The 13,546-nt window shown below is 36.8% G+C and overlaps 1 protein-coding gene across 1 annotated transcript; it reads right to left on the reverse strand.

The window, feature by feature from the left end:
* Window positions 1-1,581: 1,581 nt before the first annotated feature.
* On the reverse strand, window positions 1,582-8,663 carry LOC106092666 (steroid transmembrane transporter SLC22A24). Its single transcript, XM_059361755.1, has 6 exons — window positions 8,122-8,663; window positions 7,903-8,057; window positions 2,777-2,945; window positions 2,401-2,717; window positions 2,205-2,339; window positions 1,582-2,144 (listed from the first exon to the last, which is right to left on the reverse strand). Exons 1-6 carry the CDS (start codon window positions 8,661-8,663, stop codon window positions 1,582-1,584), a joined length of 1,881 nt encoding a protein of 626 aa, XP_059217738.1.
* Between the last annotated feature and the right edge of the window lie 4,883 nt (window positions 8,664-13,546).

Here is a 13,546-nt window from a genome sequence, read left to right on the forward strand (position 1 = left end):
TTTGATTTAATCCAGGAGTGGTCTGATTTAAGTCAGGAGTGGTTTGATTTAACCAAGGACAAGGATATACGCCAGAAGTTTTCTGTCTTGAACCAGGAGATGTTTGAATTAAGCCGGTAGTGGTTTGAACTAAACCAGGAGTGGTTTGATTTAAACCAGAGGAGGTTTGATTCAAACCGGGAGTGGTTTGAGTTAAACCAGGAGCGGTTTGATTTGAAGCAGGAGTGGTTTGATTTAAACCAAGAGTGGTTTGTACTAAACCAGGAGTGGTTTGACTTAAACTAGGAGTCGTTTTGTTTGAAACTCGAGTTGTTTGATTTACATCAGGAGTGTTCATAATTAAAACAGGAGCGGATTTAAAGCAGGAGTGGTTTGGTTTAAGCCAAGAGTGGTTTGAACTTATCCAAGAGTGGTTTGATTCAAACTAGGAGTGGTTCTGTTTAAAACTCGATTTGTTTGATTTACATCAGGAGTGGTCTGATTTAACCCAGGAAAGGGATTTAAACCAGAAGTTTTTGATTTGATCCAAGAGTGGTTTCATTAAACCAGGGGTGGCCTAATTTAACTAGGAGTGGTTTTATTCAAACCAGGAGGAATCAACCAGCAGGGGTTGATTTAATGCTGGAGTTGTTTGATTTGAATCAGGAGTGGTTTGATTTAAATCAAGGAATTGTTTGATTTAAACCAGAAGCTGTTTGAATTGAACCAAGAAGTTTTTGATTTAAGCCAGGAGTGTTTCGATTAAACCAGGATGCTTTTATTTAAACCAGGAGTTGTTTGATTTAAACCAGAAGGGTTTTAAACTAAACCAGGAGAGGTTTAATTTAAACCAGGAGTGGTTTGATTCAAACCAGGAGTTGTTTGATTTTAACCAGTAGGGGTTTGATTTAATGCAGGAGTTGTTTGATTTGAACCAAGAAAGGTTTAGTTTAGATCTCGAATGATTCGATTTAAATCAGGAGTGATTTGATTTAAACAAGGTGTGGTTTGATTTAAACTAGGAGTGGTCTGATTTAAGCCAGGAGTGGTTTGATTGAATCTGGGGGTATGATTTAAAACATAGGTAGTTTTGATTTTGAGCCAGCAGTGGTTTAATGTAATCCAGGATTGATTGGATTAAAACTAGGAGTGGTTTGATTAAAAAAGGGAGTAGTTTGATCTAAACCAAGAAACGATCTAATAAACCAAGAATCCTGGCAAGAATATCAGAAATAAATACCGCTCAACGAGGTGCCGCCTATAAAAAGGAGGGCCTTTATCATTGAGCTTAAACTTGAATCGGACAGGACTCATTGATGTGTTAGAAGTTGACCCTGATTCTAAAAAGGATGTTGATGGACAAATTTGTATTTGCTGTTTTTTGCGGTTTGATTTCAGCTACGATTATCAAACCACTCGGTAGGAGTTTGAGTTTTCTTTCGCACTATGTCTGTTTCTTTACTCCAGCCAGATAAGTTTTGATTTTACCAATATTTGATTGACAAAAATTGTGAAATTTTTTAAAATATACGATTTTTCAAATTTTATTTTTTTTTATTTATACACCACATCTCAGAAATTTTGTTACAAATTCTCTTAAAGTTACAAAAAATGTGAAAATCTTCTTTTCCTATCTTTTGCAGCTACTTTTTTCGCCCTCGTATCTTCTGTGTCTGCTAAATTTCCGGCCATCTCCCAAAATTCCTCAAGACTTATGGAAATTGAGGGATTATCATAGCCCATTTCGGCTGAAGAACTCTCTTCCGGACAGCTTATACACTCATCCACCGAACTAAGTTTCCTCAACAATATAGTTGAGGATTTTCTGCGATATGTATTTGGGGTGGGTATACGCCGCACCTTGGGTTGGTCATCATTGCAGAAGTGTATGTTGAGGAAACACATAAGGGCACCACTGCTAACGGCCATACTGGCAAATATGGTAATGGGCAGCAAGTGATTGACTTTCATAAATATCAGAATGAAAGGACCCAGGGTGAGCCAAAAGCGGCTAAATGCTCCAACGGAGGCCATAAGCAGGGGTCTTTTATCGGGTGTCACTAGCTCGCCAGAACAGTTGGTTAGTATAACCAAGGAAGCTGAGTTGACCAGCTTTAGGAATAGCCAAAATATCATTTCATAAGCACCTCTATGGGAATCTTTGACTGAAATGGGGAAAAATTTTATTTAAAGGACTTTTTCATCGTTGAGGTTTTTTAACTGACCTGAATCAGGTATAAACCATACAAAATAGGTAATAATGCCAGCAAATAACATTAAATAGCCTGACCATAGCCAACGATGCCTGGTGTACAATAAGAGATATAGACCCAGAAATATACCCAACATTTCGGCAAAGCCTGTGGAATAAAAATTCTTTTGATTATAACTCCCCATTTATTCCCATTTCTCGTAACTTACCCAAACATGAGGTATTCACATGCAGTTTTGTAATATCCACAAATCGTATCATTATCACCATTACACTGTAAATCACCATTGACACTGCCCAGGCCCAATGTATCAGCAGTATAAAACTTCTGGGTGCTTTTCCATCCCACAAGGACCAATAACGTACAATTGGCTTATTTTTCATATCATTGGCCATTAGCTCCAGACGTTGCTCCAAATCCAAGGGTATGGGATGATTATTGAAAGCAGCTGATTCCAGTAAAAGTTTTAAAGTGGTTTCAATGCGATTATGTTGCAACAGCCAGCGGGGACTATCCGATATCCACCTAGAAAAAGTGGAGTTTTATATTTTGATTTAATTTTATATATGAATATCGTTCCGTACCTGTGTGGAAATACAAGAAACACCAGAGAAGTTGATATGGCAACATACAGATGGCTCCAACTATCGAAAAATATAGAAATCCCTGGCAAAAGTATGAGACCAATGGAGGAGAAAAGCTCCGAGAGGGTTATGGTAATTGTTCTAGCTTTGCCAGCTGTTATATCAGAAACTGAAAGGAGAGATAAATAACAAGTAAAAGCGTGCTAAGTTCGGCCGGGCCGAATCTTATATACCCTCCACCATGGATCGCATTTGTCGATTTTTTTTCCCGGCATCTCTTCTTAGGCAAAACGGGATATAAGGAAAGATTTGCTCTGCTATTAGAGCGATATCAAGATATGGTCCGGTTTGGAACACAATTAAATTATATGTTGGAGACCTGTGTAAAATGTCAGCCAATTCGAATAAGAATTGCGCCCTTTGGGGGCTCAAAAAGTAAAATAGAGAGATCGATTTATATGGGAGCTGTATCGGGCTATAGACCGATTCAGACCATAATAAACACGTATGTTGATGGTCATGAGAGAATCCGTCATACAAAATTTCATTCCATTCGGATAAGAATTGCGCACTCTAGAGGCTCTAGAAGTCAAGACCCAAGATCGGTTTATATGGCAGCTATATCAGGTTATGGACCGATTTGAACCATACTTGCCACAGTTTTTGGATATTATAATAAAACACGTCGTGCAAAATTTCATTCCAATCGGATAAGAATTGCGCACTCTAGAGGCTCTAGAAGTCAAGACCCAAGATCGGTTTATATGGCAGCTATATCAGGTTATAGACCGATTTGAACCATACTTGGCGCAGTTGTTGGATATCATAACAAAACATGTCGTGCCAAAATTCATTCAAATCGGATAAGAATTGCGCACTCTAGAGGCTCAAGAAGTCAAGATCCAAGATCGGTTTATATGGCAGCTATATCAGGTTATGGACCGATATGGCCCATTTACAATACCAACCGACCTACACTAATAAGAAGTATTTGTGCAAAATTTCAAGCGGCTAGCTTTACTCCTTCGGAAGTTAGCGTGCTTTCAACAGACAGGCGGACGGACGGACGGACGGACAGACGGACGGACATGGCTAGATCGACATAAAATGTCACGACGATCAAGATTATATATATTTTTGGGGTCTCATACGAATATTTCGAGTAGTTACAAACAGAATGACGAAATTAGTATACCCCCCATCTTATGGTGGAGGGTATAAAAATTAAGATAATTATAGGCGGTAATGGTAGGCTAATGCATCTCTATGTTATCCCTTTCCTAAAGTTGAGGGTAGTATAAGAACCCCTTTTTTAACATGTCCGGAAAGGATACTACTTCTAAGGAAAGGCAAATTTTAGTACCCTTACTCCAGAGAAAGGCTAGTTTTGGTACCCTTGCGCTAATAAAACGGTAGTTAAAGTACCCTTTCCCTAAGTCAAAGGTTGTTTTAGTACCCTTTCTCTAAAAAAAAGGGGAGTTTTAGTACCCCTTTCCTAAGAAAATGTGGTTCTAGTGTCCTTTCCCTAAGACAAGGATAATTTAAATATCCTTTCTAAAGAAAAGGTTCGTTTTAGTACCAGTTTAAATACTCTTTCTAAAGAAAAGGTTAGTTTTAGTACCATTTCCCTAAGAAAATGGTATTGTTTTTTGTACCTTTTCTTTAGAAAAAGTGTACTTTTAGTACCAATTCTGTAAAAAAGGAAGGTTTTAGCATTCTTTCCCTACGGAAAGGCTAATTTTAGCACGCTTGCCCTTAGGAAAGGGTATTTTTAGTCCCCGCTGGCTGTTGCAACATTACCATAAGGAAGGGTAATTTAAGCACACTTTTTACTAAGGGGATAGTAAAAAGTGTACTAAATTTTTCAAAAGGTAAATTTATTGCCCTTGCACAAAGGAAAGTGTAGTTTAAATGCTCTTTCCATAATGAAGGAGAAGTTTAAGTGCACTTTCCCTAAGGAAGGGTTAGTTTAAGTGCTGTTTTCTAAAACGCAGGTGTCGTTTTAGCAACTTTGTCCAAGGGAAAGAGAAGTAGTTTACCACCCTTTTTAAAGGAAAGGCCGTTTTGCACTTTTGCAGAAATAATAAGGTAGTTTTAGTACCCTTCCTCTAAGAAAAGGGTAGTTTTAGTACCGACCTTAGGAAGAGTGTAGTTTTAGTACCCTTTCTATAAGAAAAGGGTAGTTTTAATACCCTTTCCCTATGAAGAGGGTAGTTTAAGTACCCTCTCCCTAAGACAAATATAGTTTTAGTACCCTTGCACTAAGAAGAGGGTTTTTGGTATCCTTGCGCTACAAATAGGGTGGCATTTTTGCCTTACGCTATGAAAAGGGTAGTTTTAGCACCCCTTTCCCTAAGAAAGGGGTAGTTTTAGTACCCTTTCTTTAAGAAAAGGGTGGTTTTAGTTCGCTTGCCTCCGAAAATGCTAATTTTAGTACACTCGCCCTTAGGAGTGGGTAGTTTTAGTACAACTGCCCTTGGGAGAAGGTTAGCTTTAGTACTTTTGCCCTAAGGAAGGGTTGGTTTAACCACACTTTTTACTACAGAAAGGGTATGTTTAGTTCATTTTTCTAAGGAAAGGGTAAATTAATTAAATGAAAAGGGTAGTTTTAGCCTTTCCCTAAGAAAGGGGTAGTTTTAGCAACGTTTCTATAAGAAAAGGGTGGTTTTAGTACGCTTGCCTCCGGAAAGGCTAATTTTAGTACACTCGCCCTTAGGAATGGGTAGTTTTAGTACAATTGCCCTTGGAAGAAGGTTAGCTTTAGTACTTTTGCCCTAAGGAAGGGTTGGTTTAACCACACTATTTACTACAGAAAGGGTATGTTTAGTACATTTTTCTAAGGAAAGGGTAAATTAATTAAATGAAAAGGGTAGTTTTAGAACCCTTTCTTTAAGAAAAGGGTGGTTTTAGTACGCTTGCCTCCGAAAAAGCTAATTTTAGTACACTCGCCCTTAGGAATGGGTAGTTTTAGTACAATTGCCATTGGGAGAAGGTTAGTTGTAGTACTTTTGCCCTAAGGAAGGGTTGGTTCAACCACACTTTTTACTACAGAAAGGGTATGTTTAGTACATTTTTCTAAGGAAAGGGTAAATTAATTAAATGAAAAGGGTAGTTTTAGTACCCCTTTCCCTAAGAAAGCGGTAGTTTTAGTACGCTTGCCTCCGAAAATGCTAATTTTAGTACACTCGCCCTTAGGAATGGGTAGTTTTAGTACAATTGCCCTTGGGAGAAGGTTAGTTTTAGTACTTTTGCCCTAAGGAAGCGTTGGTTTAACCACACTTTTTATTACAGAAAGGGTATGTTTAGTACATTTTTCTAAGGAAAGGGTAAATTAATTACACTTGCCCAAAGGAAAGTGTAGTTTAAGTGTCTTTTCCGTAAGGAAGGGTTAGGTCAAGTGTCCTTTTCTTTAACGCAAGTGTCGTTTTAGTACATTTGCCGAAGGGAAAGTGTAGTTTTATTACCCTTTTTTAAAAAAAAGGCCGTTTTGCCCTAAGAATGGGGTAGTTTTAATACCCATTATCTAAGGAAAAGGTAGTGTTAATACCTTGGTCCTAAGAAAAAGGCTAGTTTTAGTGTAATTTCCAGAAGCAAAGTTTAGTTTTAGAACCTTTGTCCAAAGAAAATGGTTGTTTAGTACCCCTTCCTTAAGGATGGGGTAGTTTTAGTACCCATTCCCAAGGGAAAGAACAGTTTTAGCACCCTTTCGCAAGGCACAGAGCATATTTAGTATCCTTTCCCAAGGGAAAGAGTAGTTTTAGTATACTTTCCCAAAGGATAGAGTATTTTTAGTACCCTTTACCAAGGGAAGGAGTAGTTTTAGTACCCTTTCCCAAAAGGACAGAGTATTTTTAGTGCCCTTTCTCTTAGAAAAAGGTAGTTTTAGTACCCTTTGCCTTAGTAAATGATAGTTTATGTACTCTTTCCTTAAAAAGGGCAGTTTTGAAGTTAGTATTGATACCCATTCCCAAAAGGAAGGGGTAGATTAAACACCCTTTCCCTTAGGAAAGGCTAGTTATAGTACCCTTTACCTCAAGAAAGAACAGTTTTAGTACTCTTTCCTTAAAGAAAGGGTCGTTTTAGTACCCTTTCCGTTAGAAAAGTTTTCCTTTAGTACCCTTCTCCTCAAAAAAAGTAGTTTTGGTACCATTTCCCCTTAAATAATGTAGTTTTTGTACCCTTTCCCTTAGGAAAGAGTAGTTTTATTACTCTTTCACTTAGGAAGTGGAAGTTTTAGTACCCCTTCCCATAAAACAACTAGTTTTAGTACCCTTTATTTAAGGAAAGGGTAGTTTTAGTACCCTTTCCCTTATTAAAGGGTAGTTTTAGTACCCTTTCCCTTATTAAAGGGTAGTTTTAGTACCATATCCCTTATTAAAGGGTATTTTTAGTACCCTTTCCCTTATTAAAGGGTAGTTTTAGTACCCTTTCCCTTATTAAAGGGTAGTTTTAGTACCCTTTCCCTATGAAACGGTGGTTTTAGTACCCTTTCCCTATGAAACGGTGGTTTTAGTAGCCTTTCCCTCAGGAAATGGTAGTTTTAATATAGGAAAGTGTAGTTTTAGTACGCTTTCCCATAGGAAAGGCTAATTTTAGTTCCCTAATTCTAAGAAAATGGTAATTTAAGTGCCCTTTCCTTTAGGAAAGAGTAGTTTTAGTGCCCTTTGCCATAGGAACGGTTAGTTGTAGTGCCCTTTCCCTTAGGAAAGTGTAGTTTTAGTTCCCCATTCCTGAGAAACTGGTGATTTAAGTATCCTTTCCGTTAGGAAAAATTAGTTTTAGTACCCTTTGCCGTGTGAAAGGGTAGTTTTATTACCCTTACCCAATTTTCCATTTTATGTTTTGTTTTCTTCCGCTATTGCTGGACTTTGGTATTTATTTGCTAAATATTCCCTGTAGTTTTTTGAGTTTTGCTGGCAAAACAATTTTTCATAGTTAGAATTCGTATTTTCCCTTCCAGCTTCTTCATTACCTCTAAGCAAATTTTTATTTACCCTCAGTGAAACTGATTCACTCGATGCCTAGCAAACTGTAGCAGCGAGCACTTTAATAGTTGGTAAACACCACTAATTACTTGAATCAATAATTCGTTAAATATAGACATCTAAATAAGATCATTGACTTACTTATCACCTGTCCCGAAATATACATGAAGGCACAAAACGCTGAGGTGAGGCATCGGTAGTAGACATGCAGCATAAAGGTGGAGACCAGACCGGTCATATTGCCGCAAATAATTTGACCAATCATGCCGTACAACATTAAACGCTTGGGACTGACACTGAAGGAAGTGGGAAAATTTTCCATTACGGAGCCATATGAGAAACAAACAAATTCGCCCTTACCTTTTTAGTAATTTAAGCGCCAAAAGGCCTCCCACAAAGGCCCCCAAGGCATGAAAGGACTGTGTCACCGATACCAACAATTGACGCGAGCATACCAAATCGAATTGAGTCACTAGGGATTTGTATTCCGAAATATGCTCGAAATGATCGCAGGGCATTATCTGCTGGGAGTCCAGGTGACGCAAAGGCTTATCCAAGGGATTGGTATAGTTCAGGCCAGCCCTTTGGGCCAGCGTAGTGTTGTGAATGTAGCACTGATCTATGTGAAATTCTCGATCGGTCTTCTGCTTTTCCTCCACCTGCAAGGGAAAGGATCTTTGAATCCATGAATGTGTCACAGGTTGAGTGGCATTTCTAATTTCCTCGAAATCCGATGGCTTGCAATAGTAGTCCGTCTTTTGTGGTAGGGGCGCCGTATAGATGACACACGCCATAAACCAGGAAGTGGGAATTTTACACAAAAACACCAAAATTATGGTACGCAGTTGCCAGCGTCCAAAATCGCCGGTTATGGTGTGAACAACATCACCATTTTGCTGCATTTTCTCTTGAACAAGGCAAAAAAAAAAATCGCAACGTTTATACCGTTCGGCTGTCAACTCGCTACTGTGTTATGGAAAATTATTGAGACATTTCGAGTGACAGTTTTACTCATCGATCGGTTATTGATCCAATCAATCATTTGGTAAATTGTGCTAATGAATAAAATTGTATTGCTATCTTAAAAAATTGCGGCGTTTGTTCCTTGAGCGGAAAATGTATTCCAAACGATTCAATTCTAAATTTATTCATTCATTCGGCAAATATGGAAGGTGTTAATTCCCGAAAGCCCAGACTAGCGAAACTATGCGGCAAATGTAGTTCAAAGTATTAAATAATTGAAAGTAAGTGTTTGTCATTGTCGAGGAAAATAAAAATATGAAAAAACTAAATGCGAGTAAATAACGGCCAAAAAGAAATTACAACAATAAAAAACGATTTTCAGACGTGCCGAACTTTGGACACCCATCGTTATGGAAGAAGTTCCAGTGGGTGGTCAGCATCTATACAACTTTTATCAAGCCATGATCCCTTTCCAAGTCAAGTGGTAGTTTTAGTATCCTTTTCCTAGGGAAAAGGATAAATTTAGTACCCTTATCCAAAGGAAAGGGAAGTTCTAGAACCATTTTACAAAGGAAACGGTAGTTTGAGTACAATTTTCCATGACAAAGGGTAGTTCTAGTACCCTTTTCCATGTGAAAGCGTAGTTTTAGTACCCTTTTCCATGAGAAATTGTAGCTTGATTACCCTGTGGTTTACCATTTTAGAAGGGAAAGGAAACATTAAATAGGAAAAGGGTAGTTTAAGTAGCCTATTTAATAGGAGAGGGTAGATTTGGTACCCAATTTAATAGGAGAGGGTAATATTAGTACCCTTTTTCATGAAAGGGGTTAGTTTAAGTCCCCCTTTCCAAGGAAAAGGTTATATTAAGGGGAAGATTTAGTACTCCTTTTCAAGGAAAAGGGTAGTTTCAGTACCCTTTTCCAAAGTAAAGGGTAGTTTCAGTACCCTTTTCCAAAGTAAAGGGTAGTTTCAGTACCCTTTCCAAAGTAAAGGGTACTTTCAGTACCCTTTTGTAAAGGAAAAGAAAGTTTAAGTACAATTTTAAAGGGTAAAGAGTAGTTTTAGTAACCTTTCCAATGAAAATGGTTTTTGTAAACTTTTCCAAGGGAAAGGGTAGTTTTAATACCGTTTTCTAGTGGAAAGGGTTGCCTTAGTACCCTTTTCCTGGGGGAAGAGTTGTTAAAGTTCCCTTTATCAGTGAAAAGGGTAGTTTTGTTAACTTTTTTGGAAAAAAGGTGGAAAAAGGTAGGTTTAGCATACTTTTCCAAGGGAAAGGGTAGAATTAGTAACTTTTTCCAAGCGGAAGGCCATTCTTGGTACCCGATTTTAAGAGAAAGGGTAGTTTTAGTACAAATGTCCAAGGGAAAGCGTAGGTTTAGTACATTTTACCAAAGGAAAGGGTAGATTTAGTACACTTTTGCAAGGGAAAGGGTAGTCTCAGCAACCTTTTTCAAGTGAAATCACAGTTTTAGTACACTTTTCCAAGCAAAAGAGTAGTTTTAGTACCCTCTCCCCTAGAAAAGTGCGCTAAAACTACCATTTCCCTTGGAAAAGAGTAATAAAACTACGCTTTTCCATGGAAAAGTGTAAAACTACCATTTCACTTGAAAAAAGGCTACTAAGACTACCCTCTCCCTTGCAAAAGTGTACTAAATCTTCCAACTCCTTTGGAAAAATGTACTAAAAATACAATTTCCCTTGAAATTTGTACTAAAACTATCCTTTATCTTAAAACCGGGTACTAAGAATGGAAAAAGTTACTATTTCTACCCTTTCCCTTGGAAAAGTATACTAAACCTACCTTTTCTCTTGGAAAAGAGTAATAAACTATGCTTTCCCTTGGAGAAGGGAAATAAAACTACTCTTTCCCTTAGAATAGTGTAATAAAAATATCCTTTCCCTTGAAAAAGGTTACTAGAACTGCCCTATCCCTTGTAAAAGTGTACTAAACCTACCATTTTCTTTGGAAAAATATACTAAAATTAACCTTTCTCTTGAAAAGGGTACTAAAATGTCCTTTCCCTTGGAAAAAAGTACTAACTCTACCCTTTTTCTTGGAAAAGTGTACTAAACCTAATATAATAATTTCCTTTGTTAAAAATGTACTAAATCTATCGTTTCCCTTTGAAAAGTGTGCTAAAAGTACCAATCCCCTTGGAAAGGGGTAATAAAACTACACCTTCCCTTAGAATAGTGTACTAAAAATATCCTTTCCGTTGAAATAGGTTACTAAAACTACCTTATCCCTTGTAAAAGTGTATTTAACCTACCCTTTTCTTTGGAAAATGTACTAAATCTACCCTTTGGAAAATGTACTAAATCTACACTTTCCCTTAGAAAAGTGTACTAAAAGTACCATTTCCCTTAGAAAAGAGTGATAAAACTACTCTTTCCCTAGAATAGTGTACTAATAATATACTTTCCCTTAGAAAAGTGTACTAAAAGAACCTTTTCCCTGAGAAAAGGGTAATAAAACTACGCTTTGCATTGGAAAAGTGTGCTAAAACTATCCTGTCTCTTGGAAAAGTGTACTTAAGCTAGACTTTACCTTATAAAAGTGTACTAAAACTATCCTTTACCCTGAGCAAGTGTACTAAAATTATGTCTTCCCTTAAAAAAAAAAAAAACTACCCTTTTCTTTGGTGATGGGTACTAAAACTAACATTTGGAAAAGTGTACTAAACTACCCTTCCCCTTGGAAAAGTGTACTAAAACTACCCTTTTCCTTGATAAAGTGTACTAAAACTACGTTCCTTAAAAATGTGTACTTAAAATCATTCAAACCTTGAAAAGTGTACTAAAACCATAATTTCCTTCGAGAAAATGTACTAAAACTACTATTGCCCTTGCAAAAGGGTGATAAAACTACGCATTGCTTTAAAAAAGTGTACTAAATCTACCCTTTCTCGTGAAAAAGTGTACAAGAACTACCCTGTCCCTTGGAAAGTGTACTAAAACTTCCCCTACCCTTGAAAAATGGTACTAAAAATGCCCATTCCCTCTGAAAAGTGTACTAAATCTAAATTTTTCCTTGGAAAATTTTACCAAAACTACCCTTTCCTTTGGAAAAGTGCAGTAAAACTACACTGTCCCCTAGAAAAGTGTACTAAAACTACTGTTTACCCAGAAAAAGTATACAAAACTACGATCACAAATAGAAAAGGGTACTAAAACTACTCTTTTCAGGGTACTACTAAATTAAGGTTTTTTGCAATCTATTTGGATATTAATTATGCCATTTCGAGCTTGTTTTTTGAAGAAAACTGTCAGGAATTGCAGCAAAATGGATTCTTTCGCCATGTACTTCACTGCTGTATACTCAACTCAAAAATTTTTTGGCATCAAAAATTTAAAATTTTCATAAGGCTAACCCCTTTCCTAAAAATAGGCAAAAAAATAAAAGTGAAAATTTGCAGAATTTATCTTTATTGTGCGATTCCTCTTCGAATTTCAAATCGCGCAATGCTTTTCGGTTTTTGAAATTCGAAAAAATTAACGAGTTATAGAGGTTTCGAACTTGGAAATAATTAAAATTTGATTTTGCAAAGGCCACAGTGAGAAATTGCTTAAACAAGCACCATTACGGAAGGAAAATGTGCTCTCTAATCCATTTGTTTTCGATATCTACAAAAACTTTTGACATTCAATAGCACCAATGTAAAAAGAGCTAAACCTATCTCTAAGAAAATAGTACAAAACTATCCATTTCCTTGAAAAAAGGCACAAAAACGACCATTTCACTTGGAGAAGTGTACTAAAACAACCATTTACCATGGAAAAGTGTACAAAAAATAACCTTTCCTTTGGATAAGTTTACCAAAAATTCCCTTTACCTTGAAAAAGTGCACTAAAATTACCATTTCCATTCAAACAGTGTACTACAAATACCATTTACTTTGAAAAAGTGTACTAAAACTACCATCATCCATAGCAAAAGGTACAAAAACTACGCTTTTCTTTGGAAATGGGTGCTAAAACTAACCTTTTCCTTAGAAAAGTGTACTAAAACTACCCTTTACCTTCAAAAAGTGTACTAAAACTACTCTTTACATTGAAAAAGTGTACTAAAACCACCATTTACCATGGAAAAGTGTACTAAAAATAACCTTTCCCTTGGAAAAATGTACTAGAACTACCCTCAACTTTGAAAAAGTGTACTAAAACTACAATTTCCATTCAAAAAGTGTACCACAACAACCCTTTACTTTGAAGAAATGTATTAAAACTACCATCATTCACAGAAGAAGGTACAAAAATTACCCTTATCTTTGGAGATGGGTACAAAAACTACCCTTTTCTTTGGAAATGGGTTCTAAAACTACCCTTTCCTCTTGAAAAGTGTTTACAACAACGCTTTCCCTTGGAAACGTGTACTAAAAGCAACCATTCCCTTAGAAAAGTGTAATAAAACTACCCTTTCGCTTTGAAAGGGTAATAAAACTACGCTTTCCCTTGGAAAAATGTACTAAATCTACCCTTTCCCTTGGAAAAATGTACTAGAACTACCCCGTCCCTTGGAGAAGTGTACTAGAACTACCCTTTCTCTTGGGAATTGGTACTAAAACTACCATTATAAGTAGAAAAGGTTACTCTTTCCGGGATACTAAAACTACCCATTCCCTTTCTATAATTGTTATCTAAAAAATGCAGATTTTTTGCAATTTTTTGATATAAATTATGTATTTTCGAGCTTGTTTTTTAAAGAAAATATTCAGGAATAGAGCCAAAACGCATTTTTTCACCACTAACATCACTGCTGTGCACTCAACTCAAAAATTTTTGTGGCATCAAAAATTGAAAATTTTCATAAGGCTAACCCCTT

This window comes from Stomoxys calcitrans, chromosome 2, assembly GCF_963082655.1.
Source record: "Stomoxys calcitrans chromosome 2, idStoCalc2.1, whole genome shotgun sequence".
NCBI lineage: Eukaryota > Metazoa > Arthropoda > Insecta > Diptera > Muscidae > Stomoxys > Stomoxys calcitrans.

Excerpts from the sequence above, each read along its gene's own strand:
- LOC106092666 (XM_059361755.1), bottom strand. The coding sequence starts at position 8,663 with ATGCAGCAAAATGGTGATGTTGTTCACACCATAACCGGCGATTTTGGA. Across the intron at positions 8,058-8,121 it reads GCGCTTAAATTACTAAAAAG|TGTCAGTCCCAAGCGTTTAA; the intron begins GTAAGGGCGAAT and ends CACTTCCTTCAG. Across the intron at positions 2,946-7,902 it reads TATTTCGGGACAGGTGATAA|TTTCTGATATAACAGCTGGC; the intron begins GTAAGTCAATGA and ends CTCTCCTTTCAG.